This window comes from Micropterus dolomieu, linkage group LG13 (genome assembly GCF_021292245.1).
Source record: "Micropterus dolomieu isolate WLL.071019.BEF.003 ecotype Adirondacks linkage group LG13, ASM2129224v1, whole genome shotgun sequence".
Classification (NCBI taxonomy): domain Eukaryota; kingdom Metazoa; phylum Chordata; class Actinopteri; order Centrarchiformes; family Centrarchidae; genus Micropterus; species Micropterus dolomieu.
Genome location: NC_060162.1, coordinates 21,904,313 through 21,929,096, shown reverse-complemented (window position 1 = coordinate 21,929,096; position 24,784 = coordinate 21,904,313). Strand labels below are relative to the sequence as shown.

Here is a 24,784-nt window from a genome sequence, read left to right as displayed (position 1 = left end):
CAATGCCGGCTGGTTGCCGGGCAGAGTTCAAATCTATTTCTGTCTGCATTTTGGGGTGGCTCCTCGGCAGGATGTCAGCTATACCTATAAGGGTATACAGGCATGTAACAGAGGCTGCCAAGGCATTACCAGAAAAGTCCATTCTCTTTCTGTTTTAATGAGGCCGGCCCATAAACAGACACATCATCTGCACTGTCTCGGTACGAGGAAGCTCATTAGTATGTGCATAAAACATAAGGTGGCAGGAAGATACAAATGGTATGCTGTCCCTCCATCCAAGGTGGTGTTATTATGTGCATATCATTCCTTCATAGGCCGATATATTCAATGTATAGTATTCAAATGTATGTGAACCTACTTCTTATAACTCCCTCTCACCTTGTGAGACTGTTCATGTTAAATTGTTACTATGCTTGTGCTTTATCTGTTGAACATTGTGGCAGCATATTTTCAGTGAGCCAGAGGTTGTTTGTTAGTCTTCATATGGCTTAAACTTTATGCCTGAATGCCATGCTTATTCTCTCTCACTTTGCCCTTTTCTCTTTCATATTTCCACAATGCTGCAACCATGGAATCCATTGTCATTATCCCGTGAACACTGGAGGTGCACTATCAACCAAGAATCTTAGACATGCTATAGCAAATTCGCTGCCTTCTTCATGTTGAGTCTACTTTTATTTAACAAGCCCTCGTACTTAAACAGCAAAATAGGTTGTTTGATGGTGTCTTCTAAAACAATCCACTAACATGGTTAAGATTTGGTTAGGTTTATGTCTCTTAAACTGCTTTAGGATTAGGGAAAGGTCGTGGTCATGATGAAAGAAACCGGCCTTGACTGTTGGTTGGGGACTGGTAGGAGATGGGATGCGAAAAACTGTTGCTGGTGTCAATGTCAGACACAATGTGCAGGCAATTATCCTTGCAGTCTGTCTCCCAATTCATCCCAATGATGTTAGATGTGGTTGAGGTCAGGGCTCTGCATGGGCCAGTCAAGTTCTTCCACACCAAACTCAACTTTGTGCACAGGGTGAACCAGTCCTATATGCCCAGACTCTCTTACTTTGCCCTTTTTTCTCATGTGTTTGCACAATGCTGCAACCATGGAATTCACAGTCAATATCTACTTAACACTGGAGGAATATCATAGACTATGCACTTTAGACTTGGCAAATTTGCTGTGTGCCTCATGTCCAGTTCCACTTTCTTCAGCTCACTATTTTAATAACAGTATTTTGCTTGTCTCCATGTCACATCCCACATTACAGGGCAATTTGTTCTAATTCAAAATGTATTGTTTGCTTGGCGGACCGTGTTGGAACATAATACTGTTAGAAGGCCAGTGTGTGTGTGTTTGTGTGTAAGTGTGTGTGTGTGATGTGTCCATCTGTGAATGAACATCTATGTGATTTTCCATTTTGTAGCCCCTGCTTGTGTGTATACATGTGCAAGTGTGCATGTCTACTGTGGGACAAAGCTCTCCTCTGGACATGCCAGGGGGCGGCTCGGGTGATAGGATACACTGCCGCTGTCGGCCATCCTTCTGAGATAATGTCATAATGGGGGGGACAGCTGGCAGCTTCGTTTCCTGTCGGCGCAAATTTTCTACTACATCAATAATGAGTGCCACAGCCCAGCCATGAGCGCTACGGCTCAGTAAGCGCATGACTGTATTCTCATGTGTCCTCTCCTTCTCCCTCCTTTCTCCTTCTCTCTGTATTCCCTCCCTCTTTATACCTTTCCCAATTTGTCTTTATTGTACCTCTTTCACTATTTTTTTTGTCTCACCATCTCCATTCTCATTTATATTGCGTTTTTCTGCACATTGCTTTTTTTCTCCTAATTTTTCCTCAATATTCCCAGATGCCTTCACACACTAAATGAAGCATCACAGAGATTGAGGTTTACTGTATCTCAAAACATGTTACAATTCTGATATTAGAAGGAGTTTGCAGGACTGCCTTGCTACATTTCTAGCAAATATTGTGATGTTTCAGGGCATACAAGGAAGCTCCCATTAACCCACAGATGACATAGCCTATTTAGCCTTCACTTAAGTGGAAAACACAACCAAAATGGAGAATTACTAGAGATACTTGAAAGTCATTAAGAAAATGATCCACTTTTCTTTGAATTTAAATTATATTTCTTTTGGCATGCTTGTCTAATCTCCACTTTTCTTGGTTTTCTAATATAATTTTCCTTGTAAAATATCTGCTACACAATAAAACACCGTATTTTAAGGTGCTGTACAGTCAACAAGAGTTGCTCTATAGGGTTTGTGTATAAATACAGGTTGTGGAAGTGACAGGGAAGTAAAATTTGGAGGGGGAGTATGACTGCTGACATGTTAGAACATAAGGGACCAATGGGTGGCATGACAGTATGACACTAAAATGTAGTTCAGGATTTCATGACAACACGTCAAAGCTCAGTGATATGTCATGGTAGCTGTCTTTCAAAGAGTAGGAACAAAATACAGCAGAAAATTAGACCACAGTGGAACTCCCTCTCATTCTAACCACCTGAAAATGGTTAAACTGGGATGTTCTGTGACATATATTTTGCTCAGGTGTCTATTTGTTTTTGTTTTTGTGTTATTTCATTAAAAAAAGAAGCCTTGTAAAACAGTTTCACGAACTAGTGTTGTCAAGTAGACAAAAAAAAGTTTACACAAAAACGCATGGCAGGTGCTGTTACAATTTTATCCTTAATCTTCCTTTGACACACACAATGAAACAGTAAGATCTTCCATTATGCATCAGCAGAGGGAAGCCTCTGAATTTAGATGCAGGTTGTTGCGTGGCCAGAAATACTGCCCTTAACTTTAACGTTGGAACCACGTCGATCGATGTTATTAGTAGACCATATCCATGGTGCTGAAACATCTATGTGCCAGCGGGTATATTCAGTTTTCATTTAGGCAGCAATGATGCATTACAGAATTGGTAGTAGCACCGTGTAGCACCACTTTAGTCCAGACTGAAATATCTCAACAATTATTGAATGGATTGTCTGGAAAGTTGGTACAGACATTAATGGTCCCCAGAGAATGAATCACCTTACTCTTCCTCTAGCGCCACCAGCAGGTTGACATTTGTGGATTTGAGTGAAATTTCTCAATGGATATCCATGAAATTTGGCTTTTGTTGCTCCTGTTTTAGTCTTTTATTTAGAATTGGTTATGTACTTTGTTGTAATTCATTCCTATTTTATGTTTTCTATTCGCTTCTAGTCTTTAAATGTTTTTATCTTGATATGTCTCTGTAAAGCACTTAGTAACTTGGTTTTAAAAAACACTATTTAAATAAAACTCATTAGAATTACAGTTAGTCAGTCCATTATCACCATTTAAGTTTAGTTATACCAGGACTGAATAATGACCTGGCAGAACCTGTTTTCAACTTAGAAAAAAAGAAAGAAAAAATAGACTAATCACTCCAAATACTACAGTGTCAGAAATAAATGTAAAGAACTAGCAAACAGGCCGGGAGACTGCCCTTCTACTGTAATTAAGCTAATAATTGTTTGAAAAGCATAGGCTGTAAGTGCCAGATCAAACCGTTGGCTGCAGTTTTCCATCCAAAACTTGCTAGTATTCTGCCGCTAGCTGTGCTGCTAGCTTTGTTGTTGTTGCAGATTGTAGGGGGACTTTGAAAATGTTAACACCCAGTGTGGAGCAGACGGAGAGGAAGCCAGCCAAAACCTGCTGGAACCAATGGTGGAATTATCTAGAGTCAAACATCTGGTGAGTTAGACTATAGTTAGGCTGCCAATACATTTGACTGGTGTTTTTCTTTCATTGAATATTGGAAGCCGGGCAGTCATGTGGTCCTCTGCTGATAGGATAATTCCTTGACCACCAAAGCCAGAACCATGTGTAAAAACCTACACTACCATGTAATGCTTTTACACATTTAATTTACTTCTTTTACTTTTGTAAGTGGTTTTGTTGGCAATCAGTTGTTCAGTTGAAGTGTGTGTGCCCAGGCTTCCACCAATTGTTGAATGTATTACATTGATAATTCTTCCACGTGTATTTAATTGCTATTAGTATTTACTAAATTTAAGTATTGCCTAGTGAGTTAAATACTGTTTTATAGGCATGTTTGTTCTGATGGAAAAACAGAATTATTTACAGTTATCGAATTATTTTATTTCATTGAATTTCTGTTGTAGCACATTTATTATAGTTTGGGGCGGCTGTGGCTCAGGAGATAGAGCGGGTTGCCCGTTAATTGGAAGGTTGGCGGTTCAATCCCTGGCTCCTCCAGGCTGCATGTCAAAGTGTCCTTGGGCAAGATACTGAACCCCAAATTGCCTCTGGTGGCTGTTCCGCCAGTGTGTGAATGTTAGGTTTCTGTTTGAGCACTTAGGCTCAGTGAATGAATGGTGAATGCAGATGTAGTGTAAAAGCGCTTTGAGTGGTCAAAAAGACTAGAAAGGCGCTATACAAATACAGAGCATTTACATTATTTTGCATTTAAGCCTCACTACATACCAGGGCCCAGGCATTTTTGGCTGAGGCGGACACCCCTAATCAATACACCATCGATCCATTTAGGGGGTCAGATTAGGGGAGTGATGAGACGTAAGATTTGCACAAGTTTGGTGTCCACAACTATAAGGCAAGAATATATTTTAATAGACCTACTATTTAGAAAAAAATATCATTAAACACTTAATTTCCTGCATTCTGGAGGCATTTTCTGCACCAATTTATGGTGGAAAAGCCTTTATTTTTATAAAGGGAAGCACAAAATTCAGATAGCAGGTGACAATTCACAATATTAAAAAATTTTATAAAATATAATGCAGTAATCAGTAGCTTAAGTTACTTTTTTGGACAACGCAGAGCTTTCTTCTATATTTACATTGCATTGCAGGCTTATTGTACAAATAAACCTTGTATTTGTTAATTAACATTTCTTGATGCAAGCCATTTTTCAGAACATTTTTAGCAAATGCTTTCAGAAAGTGCTGGCTACATGTCCCTAACATGTCCCCAGTGTAAATGCCCCTCCCTCCCTGCCCCCTCCCTACAGGTTGAGCTACTCTATGCTTACCGCTTCACCTCCACTCTCCTCCTGGTCTCTCTCTCACTTGGCTCTGTCACTTTGTCCGTCTGCTTCGCTAACACCTCCTCCTCTGCCTGGCAGTGGTCACCACAGCTCTTTTACTCCTTCAGGCGCCTGTGACTGCTCTACACAGGGTACTGCAGCTGATGTTGAAGCTACCGCAGCCCCGTAAGCAAATATATCTGTTATTTTCGTGCATTTGGCGGCAGCCGTCTGAAGAACGGGGTTTTTTTTGGCCCGCAACGCAAGAAACAGAGAGCAGAGGGGGTGGGGGCTAGTAAGAGATGTGATTGGGCAAGCCCAGTGTCAGTATAGAAAATTACCCAATGGGCCGCTGTCCATACTTCATGGGCCAATCGTTGGCCCGTTTTTTAAAACCAGTTAGGCCTATATAAATAAACAATTTACGTTACATCGGCTCCAAAGGTGCATCGGCTTACTGGGAAAATGCCCGGAATGCCAGATTACTAGTCCAGCCCTGCTAAAAAAAAACATTGCAACCAACAGCTGTATAAATGTAATTGAACTGCTTCTACTGTAGTGTTCAATAAATATGATGGTCATACCTGTCCTTCATGTTTAACAACATTGACTGAACATTGACTTACCATGATCAGACAGCTTCAAATTTAGTTCTAAGGCCTGGGTTTAACAGCCTACGGCTGGAGGTAGTGGCTCTCGTCTGAACTGCATCTCTGAGCAAAACACAAAGCCAAATCATTCTGCAAATACGAAAACCTGATGTCTCAGATTAAATCCAGCAAACCCTAACTGTAAAAGCACGCCGCAGAGAAATTTGAACATTTAAATGACTTGCTATGCATAAACAGTGTAATAATGACAGCTACTCCAGGGTGCCACATTCTGTGATTTCAAGCAGCATTTCACAGCCACAAATGAGACAAATCATTGCAGTAAGATGGCAGTGAAAACCCTCTTAACAATTTTGCATATTTTTCCAAGACACTCAACATGAACATATCACTTCTGTCATTGTTTTTTTGCAAGAATATGCTGTTTCCAGCCTTACTGTCATTAAAGCAAATTTTTTAAAAAGTAATAAATGGTAGTTGCTATACCATGTTTGGGTATAGTGTGAGACACTGTGGTGATTTCTACAGCTTTGAAAATAATCCAGTGTTTCTGTGATGGCAGGGAACTAAAATGCATAGCGCTCATTGAATTGACTTTGCATCCGACACTTGCAAGAACTTTTTTATATGTGTCTTGAGAGATTGCCATGGAAACGGCCATCGTAATGCCCAGGACATGACCAGGCAATCAGGCCACTTAGCAAGCAAGTCAGAGGAAGGTGATTCTTGGCTCCCTCTCCTCTCTGTAATTCAGTTACCACTAGGCTGTCATTTAGCTCAGGCAGACTGACAGGGCTTTAAAAGTAAGGAAGATACTGCAATTACTCTGGGAGAAATGCAGTAAAAAGGCAAAAGCCATCAGGCCACTTTCATGTCTACACTAACACACAGGAAGTGAAAGAATGGCTCCATGTTACACATCAGTGGGGCTGAAGAAAGTGTCTTCAATCTTTTGATTCATTTCTTTTTTTGTTCTCCGCATTGTACAATGTGCTGCATTTTAAGGCTTTTAGATGTGGTAAGACTCTTGCAACATAATGAGTAGACTGCATGTCATGTACATCGGTGTTCTACACATCAAATACATCCAGGATTTGGTATTTGATAAAGAGTTGAATCAAATATAGAGATAAATTTCCCTGATGGCACATTCGGTCCAGTTGATATTTTTTTGTGGCAGATTTGTCTTTGGAGTTTCACATCAGACTAGACCATTATGACATCTTCCTGTATTTCTGTGTTTTACTTCAATCTGTGTTACATTTATATCAGTGATTAATCCATGGTGGAAGCTACCACTGCAAGATACATTGTGGTGTTGACTCTTAGCACCCAATTAACGCATTTCATGTCAGTACTTGATGAGCATCACATGCGTCTTCAAATCGGCAGAACTTCCTGTTTACAGTGCTTTATGCCTAATGAGGATAAAACACCGGTAGATCATATTAAAAGATCTTACAAAAAAGATACCTCAGATCATGCCTTATAATAGTCAGATTTTCTTCTGTATCATATTTAATTTGTTATCTGTACATTACAATATGAACAGGAACTGGTTGTGGCAAAGACAGCATGACTTTCAGTCACGTATGATTGGAACTGTCGTGTCAGAAACTCAAAACAGATTAATCTTAAATAGAAGTAAGGGGGAAATATGGTAATAGGAAGGGTCAGAATGTGAAATAATTGAAGTAGTTATTAAAACTCAGATCATTATTAATGTTATTTGAGAATTCATTTTCATAATAGCATATTTTATCATCATCTTAATGGAAATCAATTTTATTTCATTACATAAATTTTTTTTTCAAAACTCTCTTTTTATTCCATAATGGAATTTTCCCCAATACACTTTTATTTCATGTCAAGTGTCATTTCATAATGCCACATGATGTCCCTTTCCATGACAGTGGTGTTGTCCCCATCCTGTTACCTGTCCTCTAATAACATGCCCCTTACCTTTTAAGCAAACAAGCTCAAGAATTGCTTTCAGATTCAGCCAGATAGCACCTGTTAGACAACAATGTCAAAGTCATTCTGAATCAATCAATTATTTTCCACAGAAAAAAAATTAGAACACTATAACACCACTCATGTCACAATTGATAGCATCTCTGAATAGCCTGAATGCAAAAAACTTAAATCTCTTATCTCAATATATGGCATTCCTAGCTGTGACATGTATTGACTATGCTATAAGCCTATAAATATAGGGAGTGAAGACTGAGGGAAATAATGATAGCAAAAATGATGATAACATTTTAGTCAGACTCCCAAAAATACCCATAGACAAAAGATGTTGTGTAATTACCCAAACAAAGAGTTTTGCTGTGTTAACTTGCACTAGAATTGAAACTAGGACAGAAACAAGAGCGGGCATGAAACTAAAACCAAATAACTCTCAAATCACTCCACACTGCTGCAACAACCCAAAAAGGGAAAACACTGGAATATGTTTGGGTTTTTTTATTGCGAGAGATAACGAACTGTTTTGACAAGGACATCCAAATTCACTCTATTAAAAGTCTGACAGGATCTCAATAGAATTTGAAGTTAGGTATTAGTATTCTAGTACAGTATGATCATGCCCTTAAGACATTTCTGGCTGTATTAATGAATTTCTATATTTTGCTAATATCCATAAACATAACCATTTGTCTGTGATGCCATTGCAGAAAGATAGCTGACTCAACCAAGGACAAGAGGGATCCCTTAGGTCTTTATTATTTAGCTCCAAATTTCTGTTACCTCCCAGCATCCACGGTCCATTATGAGTGCTGTTCCCACAGATTTGCAGTGCACGAGAATGTGGGGGATGTTTGATTTAGTAGTCAGGGCAGAGCAGGCCAGTTATTTTACATCTATCAGCTTTAAATTCTGTTGAAGTACATGCCAGGATACAAATTGAGCTTGCCTATGTGTGCTTGATTTATCTGTGTGTTTAGTTGGGGGTTCTGCTAATTATTGAAATGTACAAAAATGTTATGGGTCTTGGTCAGGAGAGGAAACATAAAGCCAGAGAATGTACCAGAAAAGACGAGGCACAAATATGTGAATATCCAGTTCAGTTGGGCTGAATGAGCGATTGATTGTCAAATTTGCAAAGACAGCAAAAGCCAGTCACTTGTGCACTGGCAAGCTGACTGCTACTATCAGCCAGATGGACTCTGGAGTGATAGTTTGGGCTGACACTTGACTTGGCTGGGAGCATTGCAGTAAAATGCCTACAAGCTACAACTCAACCAGCTATTGTTTCCAAGTACAAAATATATTTTTAAAGACATGACATCTACTAAAGTGTGTTTACTTGAGTCACTACAATATCTGATGTCTCTTAACAACATGTCTGCTGTGTTTGCACTCCGCCAGCTCATTAGTCAAGTAGTCACAAGAGGAAAGGCTTGTCGGGTTTGTCACTTGACATTTCTTTGAGCTGTAAAAATTGAATCATGACAGCGATTTACCTCCAGATGAAACATCTACAGTATTGTCAACTTGAAACTTACTGTAACTTAAAAGTGTGAGACAATGTGTTATTTGTGTTGGGGGTTTTGTGGTTTGCCTTCAACAAGATTCAGTTTTTTACAAAACACTTACTTGAAACCTTTAACAAAATAGTCATTAAAATAGTCAACTAAATAATAATTTAAAGTGTAGTGACATGTAATTAAAACTATGGATTATGGACGGTAAGTCAGATCTCTTCATTGGAAGGTTGCACTGTGAAGCAGCTACAGGGAGATTGGGATAGAGTTTAACCTTGCATTTACAGAACACTAATGCTGATGCTTGATGGCAGATTCAGCAGCTCTTTCTGCCTGTGTATTATGTTTAATAAGTGAATTCATTAAATTTTCAGCAATCACAAAATTAGTTAGGCAGGAAAAGGAATAAATTAGGTGGCACATGGGAATGCCATGAGAAGCCATATTATTAAGTTAGATTTCCATTTCTTACAAGAAAATCAAAGCACACCGTAGACAGAGGCAGAATTAAAAAACAAAAAAACAAAAACTAATTGTATTGGCTTTAAAGAAAAGAGACACATGAGTTTGACATGATGACCACATCCTTAGTCTGTAAAGTGTTGCATGTATTCATAGATTTTACCGTGTCTCTTGTTCATTTGTACAACCTGAATTGAACAAGAGAAAGGACAAGGTGACAGGAACATGGTGAGGAAAGTACAGATGAGGGAAAAATAAACAATAAGATGAGGTAAGAGAACATCTCATAGGCATAGGAGTGGGGCAAGAGACAGTGACAGCTAGCCTGACAGCGCGTGGAAACATATCGCTGTAGGCTTGGACAGACTGCTGGTCAAAGTGCACCAGACTGGGGTATTTTGCTGTTAAAAAATTCTGTCAGGTTTGGATCCCCCCTGGACCACCCTATTCTGGTTGTGTAACCTCATCTGTTAACAGAAGTGCTCTGAAATGCTGCAGTGTCTCTGCCTGAAACTCCTCAGGTGGTACAAGAGTAATTTTATGGTTTAGAAGTAAGAGTGTAACTATAATGTTAAAAAGTGATGCGGGGCGATCCCCCAAACTGAGTTTCAATAGTAGATCTTTCATTCCCTGACAAAAGCAGTGCAGAGTTTTTTTTTCCACTGACACTTTGTTCATATTGTACATTGGTGTGACAGCTATCCATCTATTCATCTTTCATACACGCTCATTCTTATTATCTAGTCATGGAGGAGAAGACGCTTGTCACAGCATGCACTGGGTAAAAGACAATGAATGGATGATGTACATATTTCCTCAGTGTGAATTTGCAAAGTGTTATTCACTTTTAACTTCAGTCCTAAAATGTATGTCTGCATGTATTTGCACTCAACATTTCTTTCTGTATATATATATTAAACAGAAAGAAATGTTACACAGTGATTGTTGCTTGTTGTTGCATTTAAATATTCACATGCTGAAAAGATGCTAAAAACAGCACTATTATTTGCTTTTGTAAAAGGGGGCAGTAGTGACAGTGTGTTTGTGTACGAGCACGAAAAAAATACCATTACTCACTGTGTGTGTGTTTGGGGGTATGTTTCTGTGCAGTACAAGTGTGTGTATGCAGGTTTGTGTCCATAAATAGTGCCATCTCTGTGTGTGTGTGTATATGAGGGAGAGTAGGTGGGAGGTTCGTGAGGGGGCCAGGCGGGGGTGGTGATTGGGGTTCTGCAATAATTTCACTAAAGGCAATTTGAATATTGTTGCTCCATTACAATAGCAATCACCAAGAGCCACCTGCTGAAATATTTATCAGGGATTTTAGGATTCAGGCGGTTTTAATTACCATTTGCTAAACAGGCATCTCACAAGGTTTACTAAGGTGCCATCAGTCCTGTCATTCAGTGTTTGCTTGTCTCTGCTTACAGCGACATGTTTGCTCTGTTTTCAGTGAGTATTCTGAGTGGAGGAACATGGTAAACTCACATAGGAAGCTTGTTGGTTTTTGTTCTCATTAAACCATCAGCTAGACGTCTTATCCCAATTTGGGTTTTCCTTCATATAGTAGCCTATAATATGTCATAGTACAGCAGGCCTATGCTTTAGTCAAGTCCAGGGGCTACTTTTACAAGGTTAGCTATGGCTTAGATCAAACTAACAGTCAGACTTCAGATAGACTCCTCATTCATCTGTTGCACCAATCTCTTTCTTGACTATTTTGATTATGTGAATGTGAATTATGGATTTATTGAGTGCCCAACTCCATTCACTCTAGTAGAAATGGTGAAATTTCGGCAAAGTAAAACATTCAGCATAATACAAAATAGCTGCCCCAGGATTGATTCTTTGGGCAAATGACAGTGGCGGACAGTGTCATCACTGCTGTGGATCTCCAACAGGTTACCGCCCTGTCTAAAAACTCAAACTGTCTCACTTGCGTTAGACTATTCTAAGAGCAAAATTAAGACTAGCCTAAAACAAAAGACCAGTATAAAACCTCTTTGTGAAACTGACCCCAGACATTACAATCTTCAGCATCTGACACGATTTATCTTTCAAGAAACTTCAAGAATAGAAACACGGTAGGGGTCCCTCTTCCAGGACAGACATGCAGCCGGTCTCTAATTACAATACACAATCAAGAAACTTAGAAATGCTACAAGGTACTAGAAATACAGAATGACAAGTGCAATATGTAGCTACTAACTACACGACAGCAACAACACAAAGTAAGACTCAAGAAGTGGGAGATCAAAACTGAAGGAGTTGACAAGATGTAAAGTGTGTTGGTAAATGATTGATAGGATACAATAAAGACTGATTCTATTCTAATAACATAATTTAGGTGAACCTGTACTGCAGCAAATTGAAAGCCAAGTGGTAAATCCTTTAGATAGAAACATAGATACACAGAGATGACTTTATAGTCTTAGGTCGGGAATTCAATTTGTTGTATCAAAGTAATTCAAGAGGGGTGAAACAGGCACCAGACAACTTAACAATCTTAACAATCTTGTCAAACAACGGTGAGGTGATCAAAGAAGTTATTTGTAACCAATTCTCTGAATTCAAGATGACTACATTTCTAAGCACTTTCGAGTTGAGTTCCATTTGCATTGCTTCTTATTGAAATTCAGACTAGAGATGTTCTAGCCTCAAAGGAACTGTCTGGTCAAGGTTTCTCAGTGAAAAGGTTCTCTCTTAAGGGATTTGCTCCGCCATGAGAGTATGCAAAACTGCCCCCTCAGGGACTGCCTGTAACGACCTGGATTTTTCCGCGATTACTTAAGCCCTATGGCTAATTAACTTTTCAGATGAAAACATACGCCTCCTCATTAATTCAACACTCCACAATCTATCATAATTACTGGCAAATAAGTTGTTGTTATCGCTTTCATTTAAATTAGTGCCTGTGATACTACTACCATTGTCTCTGAAATTGTGAAAAAGACTACCAGATCTAAAAATTTTACTTTAAAAAAGTGACTGACAAAAAAACTATTATGTACAAGCCAGGAATTATAATACTACCCTGCAGATTCAGTATATAATACAATTTATTTTTCAAAAAAATTCAGAAGCCTGTCAGTCACCTTACACTATAGTATAGCATCAGCAATCATTTGTTCAAAGAAGTGTACAATTTAATGCCACGATTTAATTCAAATGAGGGAGTATTACTATATGCATTAAATGACAACAGCCATGTATTAAATAGAAGTATATATGTAATGCCTCTCCCTTTATGCAGTGTCAGTACTGAACTAGCACAGAGACCCAAGAGCGAGTGAGAAGTAGAAATTTGCCAAGAAATAACAAACTGGCATTTCACACATTTCATGAAACAAAACATGTTGATTTAGAGAGCAGAAACTGCAGTGAACTACTTAAAAAAGTTAGTGACTGTATCTCAACTTTTAAAACATAAGAGAAAAAAAATCAAAGAGCCAAGAGAGAAAGGGAGAAAATGATTCACCATCAAGGCCACATGCTGCTTTGATATGCTTTGCGTTGTTTGTTTGCATCAGTTAATATCTAGCTTTGTTAAAAGGCCATCTGTGTCCAAATGCTGTTGAGGAGGAGCATGGTGAGTCAGGATGGGAAGCAGATAGGGAGAAGGTCTGCATATCAGTTCTGGCTGCTGCCCAGCTCCCTTTGACATGTCTTATTAGTCAGGTCTTTAAAAGCCTCGGCCTGCCTTCCCAGGCACACTCCTCCCCAATATCCCTGATTAAAGTGCGACTGACGCTCCCACTGTAGAGCCAAGTTGGCCACACAGCATTTATGTTGGGTCATGCTCATTACTCAGACACACTGCCAGTGTAGCCACGACTGGAAGCAGCATCTAATGCAAGACATCGCCAGCCAACAGATTTGGGAACTTCAAATTCAATATGGGACGGCAGAAATGAAACTACAAATCGTTCTCCTTTGACACAACCTGTCATTCTGCCTTCTTAATATGCATTTGGGCACTCTGCAATGGCTGCAGGTGATTTACTGTATAATTGGAGTTGGATGCAATTGAAATGTGTTTGTTAAGCCATGAAATAACATCAGCGTGCCTTGACTTTGATCATTTGCATGTATATAGACAACATAAAAATAAAATGATATAGATGGTTTTAGCTGCACAAGGTGCCTGTGTTAAGTTATATCACACCACCCAGATTTAATGTAAGTGATGGGTTTTGTGTTTGAATTTAGTTTGAATTAAAGTGTTAGTGTGCTGTATCACTTCGGTGATGACAACTAATACATAAAATATTTGTTTTAATGTGCTTTAATGCCTTGTATTTGATTAGCGTTTGACTCAGATGTCTTAAGGAGAAAAATAACTAACTAAAAACATATGATATTTAAATTTTTACTCTGAAAACATGCAGAGAATGTAGGGAAGTACTTCTTGATCCGTCAGTAGTATGTGCAGGTATTAACACCCAGGCAGCCTGTATGTAACCTGATAGATCAAACTCAGGGCACAAGCTCAAGTCACTTGCTGCTGCTCGTGGAGGTGATTCCTGTGAATGCACTGTATTAATTCAAGGCACATGATTGTAACAACCTTTCTTATCAAATATCATCTGGATTATGGCCGCTGCAAGAAGAGGACATGTTTAGAGGGATTATAGTACCAAAAATAAAATTTCTGCAGTGGAAATTACACCCTTGGCTAAAACAATTAGTCAAGTACTCATTTAGTCGATTAGTCAGACGGCAAAAAATGTAACCACAATTATGATAATTAACTTCATGACGTCATGATTTGGCAAGGAAGAATGCCTTTTCCTGGTTACAGCCTCTCAAAAATGAGAATTTTTTGCTGTTTTATCTTATTGTAAAAACCCTCTATTTGCAGACGTCATATTGGTCTGTAAGACATTTTTTCACAGCTTTCCGACATTTTATAAAGTAACCAAATGATCGAGAGAAAAGAAAGAACAATGATCATAATCATTAGTTGCAGCCCTAATCTGTACTGACAGAAGTGAGACAGTAAGAGTCTGCGACAAACTGTAACAACGGTGAGCACATACTGTACACTGAATGCTTTCTGTCTCATTTCCATTGTTCTACAGATCCTCTGCCCACCCCTTCATTAGTTGTTGTAATTGTGTTTTGTGCTGGATGTGTGTGTGAAAGCAAAGCGGGCTGAGGAGCGTGTTGAGCAGTGAGTAACATTTCACGGCCCATTTGCTGTGGTCTGCAGAAGCTCCTTTACTGTATGTACCGTGGAGTGGGAAGAGGTTGCGATGAGCTGACGGTGGGCACTCATTGGTGCGTGAAGGGGGCCTCAATGCTCTCTCCTTCCCAGTTTTCACTCTCACTTTTCCTTCTTTTAAACCAGCTTTCTGAGTGGAGGTCTGTATGTATTTGTTAGTGTGTTCATTTATCTTTGTGTTTGTGTGTGTTTTTTTTTTGTCTTTTGTTTTTTTGCCAGAGAGCTGTAATCAAGAGTCACTGCACATAAAGGGACCTCCAGTCATTAAGGAATTAGTGGGAGGCTAACGGCTTGTTTAGAGAATCAATTAGTTTAAAATGTGGACATGTGGGCTCATTTTCACACACAGCACTACGAGGGAATGCCAAGGTTGTACATTCTGCCTCTGAAGTTAACTGACCCTTTATGACTCTACGACTAGTACAGTCCTAGGAGGCCTCTTTAATCCCTGTCAATGGAAGCTGGTCTTAAAGACACAGTAAAACAGCAGTTAGAGGATCTTTAGCCTCTGTAATGTGACATATTTCCAGGTGAAATTGAATATGAGGGCGAGGAATAGTTTCAGGAAAGATTTGATCAGATTGTTAGGGCACTTGATCTGATCTGACTTGAAAGTGGGCGGTATTTAGTGAGCATGGGGTCTCTGGAGAACCACAGTGACTCTTTTCAGATGCACAGGCCCATTTGTTGTTGTATCAGGACGTGGAATCAATTCCAGACACTTCGATTGCAACCACAGCACTTATAGAAATGCAAATGGTTACGGTCTTAACCACTTAACCTTCAAACAGACTCTTACGACCCATCATGTCACTCACTAACAATGTGTAAGGTGGTTACAGGCGGGGGTTAGCTAGTAATCCCAAATCACATTTAGTACTGAGTGCAGGAAGAAGCATCAAAAATGCAACTTTTTTTTTTTTTTTTTTACAGGAAGAAAAAAAAATATTGTGGTTATATATCAAAAGTGCCTTATTTAAAAATGTATTTGACATTTACCATGAGAAAGTGGAGAAAAACAATGCAGGGACACAGGGTATGAACTTGAAAAGAGTATTTTTTTTATTTTGCTCTGCCACCATAAGAGGATGTTGTGAGGAAATGCTGATTTCCCAGCACCAACATTCTTTCATGCAGCCTTCGATTATGTTAATTACCACAGATGTTAACACGTAGACAGATGTGTACTGCTACACACACACACACACACACACACACATAAGTCTATTACACACACTTACACATGCAGCTGGGAAGTCTCCCTCTCGGGATGTGTTGTCTGAAAACAAACTGACGGTGTTTAGCTTCACACCATCTCAGACACGTCCATGCACACTGCTCCGTTGAAAACCTGACTGGTGGGCTCCATGTCATTGACGCACGCCTAGCAACATCTGTGCCGACTCCCGCTGCATGCTAGAGCAGCATAGATTTGAAAGACAACACTCACCCACATGGGGACGCACAGTCATGCACAAACACACAACACATGCGAACAACCACACACACGGGATTGCACATGTACACCCACGTAGAGTCACAGTTTTCAGAGGACACATGGAAATGGTTTAGTTGCTTCAATTAGTGGAGGGTTTTTAGAGTTAATTTGTAGGTTTAAGATGGTTACAAACATAGCAAACCAGTGGTGAGAGAGAGACGTCTGTATATGCATGGCCCTCCATACAGTAGACCTGTTAATACATGTTCTGTATGCACATATTTACAAATCTTGTATATGTGCAATTAATACTATGACATTTTGTTTAGAATGTTTGATAATTTATTCACCTGTTTTACTGAAGTGTTGCCTGCTGACACGGGCACTGAACAATGCTGTATTGCTGAATCCCAGTTTTCATTTATATATGTCTAAATGTGGGAATTGTCAATTGAGCATTTGCAATTTGCAAAATCACTTACTTTCTTCTACAACTGCTATCACATCCACTACTACTTCTACTACGACCCCACCACTGCTACTACCACCACTACTACGCCTACTATTACTGCTACTACTACCACCATAACCACAGCTTCTACTACAACTACTACCACCACCGCCACCTCCACTACTCTTTCAACCAATACTACTACTTCTTCTTCTAGAACAGGAAGTTGTGTCAACTAAATTAAGTTCAAATTGAATTGGACCAGTGTGGTGAAACATGGTATTTATAATATTATTTTCTGAAAACACATGTATTACCAGTTGTGATTATTAATATAATAATAATTGATATAATGATAATTGCAATGTGCAAGTAAAAGTGAAGATGAGATGGCAATGGCCAAGGAAATTAGTGGGTAGTGGGTGGCAAAGGTATGAAAAACACAAAACACAGAGCTCTCTGGAAGCTGAGATTTGTTCTCAGTGGCACTAACTACTTTGTACAACAACACAGCACTGTGGGACATGGTTATACTGAAATAGTTTCACCAGCATAAACACTGGACCTTTACATCAAATATGCATCACAGCTTGCTTTAAATATAGATTAATTGAATTATGGTAATATATCTCTAGACTACTGAAAAGATGACTTGAGGGGTAAGAACTAGACAAAGAAAAGAGTAGTTTTTTTCCCAGTAACTCAGACGTGGTTTGTTTCAATAATTCCTAAAAATTGATAGTGATCCTACAAATTTTTTTGCTGTTAATAAACATACATCCTGAAAACTTTTACAGAGCAATAGCAGGCCATAACAACAATAATATTTAACAATTTATGAAAAACAAAATAATCAGTTGTATTTTGGGAATACTGTGTGACCACAGCGAGAGACAGAGAAGAACTAACAATTCCCAACATAATTCATAGGTTCACAAAAATAAAAACAGAACATTTATGAGAATATAAGAAAAATAACAGCCTAAGCAACATTTTAGTGGGGGTCCGTTGCACCTCCTCTCCACTTTGTTATGCTTCTGTGTGCCACAATATGGTGACTTGAGGGGATCAAAGTGTTTGGCTGGGAGAGCGGCAGACTTTTGAACCATAATGCTCCTAAAGCCCAGGGTCGCATTAGCATTGTCTGCCTGTGGCACAGTTACTGCCTCCTTAGCTGCTCATAAAAGTGTGAATGCAAAAAAGAAACACAACTTCAGAGGGGCACTGGAAAACTGTAAAAATGCATTTATGGGATTTGGGGCTTTTTAAGGGACTCATCTAACAAATTAGAGCTTTTGTGAGGAAGTAACAGAAACTAAGTATCCACAGATGAAGGAAGGAAATGTTTTGCAATTCTCTCTGGTTTTTACTGTCTCTGGCTATCAAGTATACTAAGCGTTTGTGCGCAGTGGTACACACAGTAGCTAACAATAGCTTCTTTATGATAACAACTTTATTTGAACAGCGTGTTTTAAAATTTCACTTACAACAAAATGTCACAGCTTATCAAGCATGTGAAAATGACAACCAGAAAAGCCAAAGCAGAAAAAGTCTGTCAGATAAAAGCCAGTTAAAAAAAATACTTAAAAGATGACACTGGCCTGGTTGGCTTAATCTCCTTGGGCAGGTTGTTTCAAAGCTTTTGTCACCCTTGTGTGTTCAAGCATGCAGAGATAAAGATCCAGGAAGAGGCAGGATGCCAGTCATTGTCAGTTAAAGCACATGCAGGTACCTGTGGCAGAGATCCAAAGAAGAAAAAAACATCCAGCGGTGCAACATGGGCAGCGGAGAGAGTTGTTTTTCTTTATGCAAATGACTTCTGACAGGTAGAAACTGCCGCATACAATATAGGTTCAATTTGTGCTTATTTGGGACCTTTTAATGCTCACAATGACAGCTGTCCATCGAATAACCTAAATGTATCTAGTGATGGATCAGTTCTAATGTGTTGTTGCCCAGTGTAAACATGTGGAAATCAGAATGATATAACTCCAGTGCCAATTTCTCTCCTCAAATGTCTACAGAAACCACCTGCTTCATGCAAAAGATGATTGACAGATCATAATTTTCTAGTGTAAAACATTCATATATCCATGGATTCATATTCTAGGCAGCAAAGGAAGGCTGTTTCATTGGTGGAAAAAAAGGGTCAAATGAGCCTGGATTTGAATCTAAGTTAATGCTAATGGACAGATCACAAACTGACGAAAAAGAATTGGCTCTGCGATGTTTTCACTTTGTGAACAAGAGCAGGAACTCGACAGCGTTTGGCCTGTTAGATAAGGCCCATCTTAACATCATTCATTTCCACCCAAACCACGTACATTTTAGAACATTTGGAAAATAAAATGAAGTGTCTATTTTGTATTTTTGTTAGTCTGACCAGATGTTAACCATTTACATATTTGGCTGTCTCCACTGTCAACAGACTATTCAGTGTGAGGAATTAATAATTTCCTAATGCTGAGAGGCACAAAGAAAGGCTGATAGCATTCATAATGAGCTAGCTGTACCTTGCAACTGCATGGATGGCCGGTGAATATCAATAGCACCTTTTGTTCACGGTAACTGACGTAAAGAGTGTTTTGGGTCAATAACTTTGTCCAACAAACCAAGTCAGGCTGTCTGGTATTTCTGCATCTTTCAACATTGCATGTTCTTTTTAGAGCAGCACTGAATGTTAGAAATTATAGGCGGAATGTCAAACTGGCATAACACCCCTTATCTTGTTGTATCTGCTGCATTTTCTTTCTTATTCTGTCTCGTTCTGTCCCTTCTCCCTTCTTCTACTTACGTTCACAGACATGCAGAAATACAAGACACAGATTTATGCCCTGACAATTTGATGGAACCTATTGAAACGGTTAGGACTTAATATTGGTTAATTAATTCATTAGACCTGGGCAGGGAGCTTTGAGTAGAGCTGAGGTAGATTGGGATGTGTGACAGGAGATGAGATGGTGGAGGCAGAGGTGGTGGTGCGATGTGGTGGCGGAGGGATCAGAGCTGGTGAAGGGTTTAAACTGAAAGGGGAATGAGGGGAGTAATCCACTGAGTGCCTATAATGTAATGACTCAACCTCACTTAATGGAGGCCATTTAAGGAGGAAGGAGGTATGGAAAGAAGGAAGGTGGTGGTTCTGTAGGTGCGTAAATCTAGTTAAAAGAAAGGCTGTGTTGAAGGACTGAAGGGTGATATCCCAAGTCCTGCTACCTGTATTAAAACTAGACCATGCAAACATGCTCTTAGCTACAGTTTTGTATAAATACATGACTACAACTTTGTGCAACTGCTGAATTGTAATGCAGCACTGTCATGGAAGCGTGTTACAGTAAAGCTTGAGGCTACAAATAACACTATTTTTATCTAAAACAGAACTGGTGTTAATGCTTTCAGAGTGGCTTTATCTTAGCCCCGTGGTTCAGGATAATTCCTGAACTGCCAAGCTGCGTTAGCCTAGACTGTTTCCATTTGACTTTGAAATCTGTTTGCACACACACATTCACACACACGCTCACAAACACACACTATTCCCCTTCCCAACCAGCATATATCTGCATATCATTGACAAAGTCGGTCCCTTTTTTAAAAATCCTGTCGTAATTTCTCTTACGTTCCCTCAAATATGATGATGATCTCTCTCATAAAGGCCATTTTGTCAAGCACCAGATGAAATCTTGTCTCAAGATCTGGTTAACATCACTGGTTAAGGTTAAAAATAAAATGTAAAGGATGTGCATGGAAGACGGTGCAGTTGTGACACTTGCTCTGCTTCCAACACCTCCGCAAGAGTCAGGGGTTGTATTATTCATGTCTTCGTGTCAGTGTCATATCTGTCGCTCCTGCTGTTGCTGTGTGTTTCTTGTCGCCTGTGTGTACAGATCATCAGATCTGTCTCTCTGCCAGGCTGCTGTGTTTAATCCAGGTCAGCTGCCATCTTACCCTGCTGTTTTCACGGCCTGTTAGAAATCTCATAATTGGCCTCCTTTTTGAGGCGAATAAGTGTGTGATTTAAAGTTAGGGAGACAGAGTGTCACAAGAGTCTCATCTGTTTATTTGGCACTGTTTTAAGGTTTAGGGCGGGAGCACAAGACCAGACACATAGCCAGATGTGACGAGTGCTCCTGGCTGTGACACAAGTGACACGGAGAGAGATCACAGGCCTATTTGCTCCAGCTCTTGTACCAAAGGTTGAATTCAAAAGCGTCTGTGATTTTGTCCTATGCAGCGTGGTTTGTGTGTCATTCATACGTGCATGCCAATCTAAACATGCAAAATGCACATCTTATTCTTTTGACAGCCACAGTGAGCATTACAGTACAAGTCATGGGCAGGTAGAATACTCTGGCGGCATGAAATGCTTCTTACATCTGTAAAAAGCAGTTGTCGAAGAGGCTTCTTTTGGTGGGCAGCAAATAGGTTTTGGGTAGCTGGAGGCTCAGGTGGTCACCATGTGAGGATGATTGCAGAGGGCCTGTAGTGAGCTGCCAAACTAACTGTGCTGTAGGCTTGGAGTCACAAAGGATGCAATAAAATGTTGGGTAACAAATAAACTGCACTGGAATATTGAAACATCATTTGGAAATATGCAATAATCATTTGAAAAGAAAACAGCTGTGCCTGGTGTAGCTGCAGTAAATCTAGAGCTTGTTATTTTGTTTTTCTCCAAAAATACAATAATTAATCATTATTTATTTGGAAAGGTCGTCTCACCAAAATCATAAAATAACAACAGCAACTGGAAATACACTACCAAAGAAATGGTCTAATACGGACTATTTCTTTTTTATTTCTGGATAATTATAGGACATTGTTTCTGGTTAGATGTTCTTATTTAGCTTTTCACGTACAATTTGTCCTCAACACAAATGAAATGTGTCCCACCTTCACTGAATTTGGAGGAAAAGCAGGAAACCTTTTTTGTGAATATATCCTTTAAATGTAAAAAAAAAAAAAAAACCTGTGTGGACATTGGGGTGAAAATGTAATTTTTTAAGTGCCCTTTTGTATATGTATTTATGTTCATAAGCATCCAGCATTCTGTAGTTTAACTACTGACTTAATTACTAACAGACTTAACTCTGGTGTGTAATCATTTTAGTCATCAATCTGTGATTTTCTAGACTCTGCTCACTGCAAGAGGACATTCCTTATAGTGTGTTATTATTGATTAGCATCCTCTTGTAGAAATAGCAACATTTGTGTGTATCAGGACATAAATATATCTTTTTAAACAATCTGCTTTAGGTATATCTGAAAGACACAGTTGAAAATTTGTATGGCTCATGTTTTTCTTCTCTGTCTCCTTTTGTTCCCTCTTCTACTTCCTCTATTTCTATCTCTACTGCCTTTATCTTCTTCGTCTTTTCCTCTATGCTGTCTGTCCATCTAAACAGGTCCCCCACCAACTGGGTGCACTGACCTTCTACCGCTATGAACAGCCTATTGTAGACTACTGCCAGGCCCATCAACCCCTGCGGCTCAACATGGGTTATGAGGGACCCCCACAGGGCCTAGAGGGCCTAGAGGACCTGGGGCCATGTGATAGGGGCACTATACAGACAGTAGCGCTGCCTGCCGTGCCTACTGCTGCCAGCATAGGTGCCCCTGTGCCAGGGCCTCGCTCTCCTCCACCATCTCTTAGACCACCAACTGAAGGTCCCAGCAGCAGTCCTTTTCCTTCCACTGAACGCACCGGCACACTCAAATTTGGACGCTAGCAAGTCCAGTCTGGTTGTTAGAAGTGGGGCAAGGGCCTCTTACTCACCATGACTTTGAAATGAAGGGGCAGACGAGCTGGTTTTTTAGTGGGGCCTTGTTTTCAGAACATGAGTATATGAACTAGAGGACAATTTTGCCTGGAGGGATTAGGCATCTGAAACACACAGTCTCACTAATATACAGTAGAGGCGGAGACATCCTTACAGATTATTTTGATTAATTTTTCCAAAGCACCTCATAGAAAACTTCTTACTACTGAATCATGGCGGTAATCCAGCATATGACAAAAAAAAATTACTTTGTTTCCAAATCTGGTCTTTGCCAATATCCAATGACAATGTCATGGGGCACCTGTTCACAAGCATAACAGCAATCCACTCGCTGAGTCAGGCGTGAAGGGGAAAGTGCAATAAACACGAGTTCTCGATCACAAAAACTGAAAGCATTAACATAAAAGATAAAAGAGATGAAGCTGGACATCATGTGAAGAGAAATGGGCTTCTTACTGTGATTATTAATAAAATATCCAGTCAGTAGTTGTTAACAAAAGCAAATCCATATCAGTATTTCAGAAAAAAATGTCATTTTCTCAAGATAAGTATTACATAGAATTTCTCCTTTTGTTTGACTTTCTTTTGTTCCTTTAAATGTGGCATCTCATGCTGAATTTCATTGATGTGCATGTCAAACCAAAGAGTTTACTATATTTTTTTCCTTTAATGCACATAAGCGACTTTAGCTGAGGGCATTCTTAAAATGCCAGTTGGTCTACTAAACTAGCCTCAGTCAACTCGCATTCACAATTGCAACCAAATCCCCAGGTGGTTTCAGATGAACTGGGCTTGTCTTTTCAGATTAGCTAAGGAGTCACGTGATACATACAGGTGAGATAGTCAAACTGAAATTTAAAAGGTATCTGCCATAATGATGTATCTAACCCGGTCCTTGCAACATCAGGTCAATTGGTATACATGATTTTGGTGATGGTATGAATAACATTAACCACAGAAACACCTGAGGAGATATTGTGGCATGTTCTAATCATTTCTTAAACACACAGGTGGGCCCTTTCACACACAATGGCAGGTCTTTGTATATGATTATATCCCAGCTGAATGATTCACTATGCTTTAAAGAGGTAATCATGGGGAGTTATGTGGTAAAATAAGTACATTTGAATGCAAGGTATTGTACATATTCTTAAAAAAGGTCAACTTTACTGAAAGTCAAACCACTCTCACTGCCCCAAACAGTCATTTGAAACATGTGTCAAAATTTGACTTTCATCACTCTGGACAATTTGGAGAGCAACATCTTGCTGGGTTGACAAAGCTCTGGCCATGTGCTCCTGTCTCCCCTCCACCACAGAGAACAACAGTGCCTAGTGGGGCATGTTGAACCAGCACGTTGACTTCTCTTTGACCTGCATATGAACCCATGGGCTGTACTGGGAAAATTGCCTGACATCTTTTTTTCCAAAAAGCGTGCCTACAGTGCGGGACTTTATTTCACTTGGTAACCCCTTGGCCACTGTGTCGAGCACTACTCATTGACATATGGAATTGATGAGGACTTCAGACACGTCTGTGATCGCCTGTCAAATATCATCTCTGGCTTAATCCAAGCTTTTGGTCATACTCTGGGGAGTTGTGAATCTGTGCTTGGTTCTCCCACAGCACAACTGATTGATCCACAGATGAAAAACTGAAAAGGGCCAAAATTCCCCACAAAAAGTGGGTGTATCCTCAAGATAAGAGAAAAAATAGGGATTTTTTTGTTTGTTTGTTTTGTTATTTTGTCTTTTTGGCTTGGAGAATAAGAGACCGTTTTTGAGGTGTTCAAAGATGATGTCAAGAAATTCTATTAAGGACAAAATCGAATAGAACTTATTTATCGTGTAAATAGTGAATCTTTAATGACAAAAAAAAGTATGAACTTCACTTCTTCTGAAACACAAACTGTGTGTGAACAGAAGAGGAGCCTTATTCACTTTCCAGTGGGAATCTGTTACCAAGATGACTCGGTGAAGAGGTTCCTACTGTAATGCTCCTGTTGTTTCAATGATAAATATTTTTCTAACTGCTCCCATCATTATTCTACCATTAAACAGAAATTATGTTAGTGAGGTTATTTCTCAAATCCAATCATTTTACTGAACCACATGAGAAAGGGAATATTGAGAGACCTGCTGTTGTGATGTACTTCAAGAGTCAAACCTCATAGAGATCCATATTTTCTGTCTTGACTTCAGACATGTTTCATGTTGCAGGAGGTGGCTATATGATGTGTGGTTAGTTACATCCCAATCCAATTCTCTCGTTTGCCATTTCAG

The 24,784-nt window shown here is 39.5% G+C and overlaps 1 protein-coding gene across 1 annotated transcript in view; it reads left to right on the top strand.

Moving 5' to 3' along the window:
* The window catches only part of LOC123982273 (leucine-rich repeat transmembrane neuronal protein 4), an 88,201-nt gene extending 65,750 nt beyond the window's left edge, over window positions 1-22,451 (top strand). The window contains exon 3 of the mRNA XM_046067713.1: window positions 22,128-22,451. Coding sequence (XP_045923669.1) covers window positions 22,128-22,451 — 324 coding nt within the window. The remainder of the gene's footprint in view (window positions 1-22,127) is intronic.
* Window positions 22,452-24,784: the final 2,333 nt, after the last annotated feature.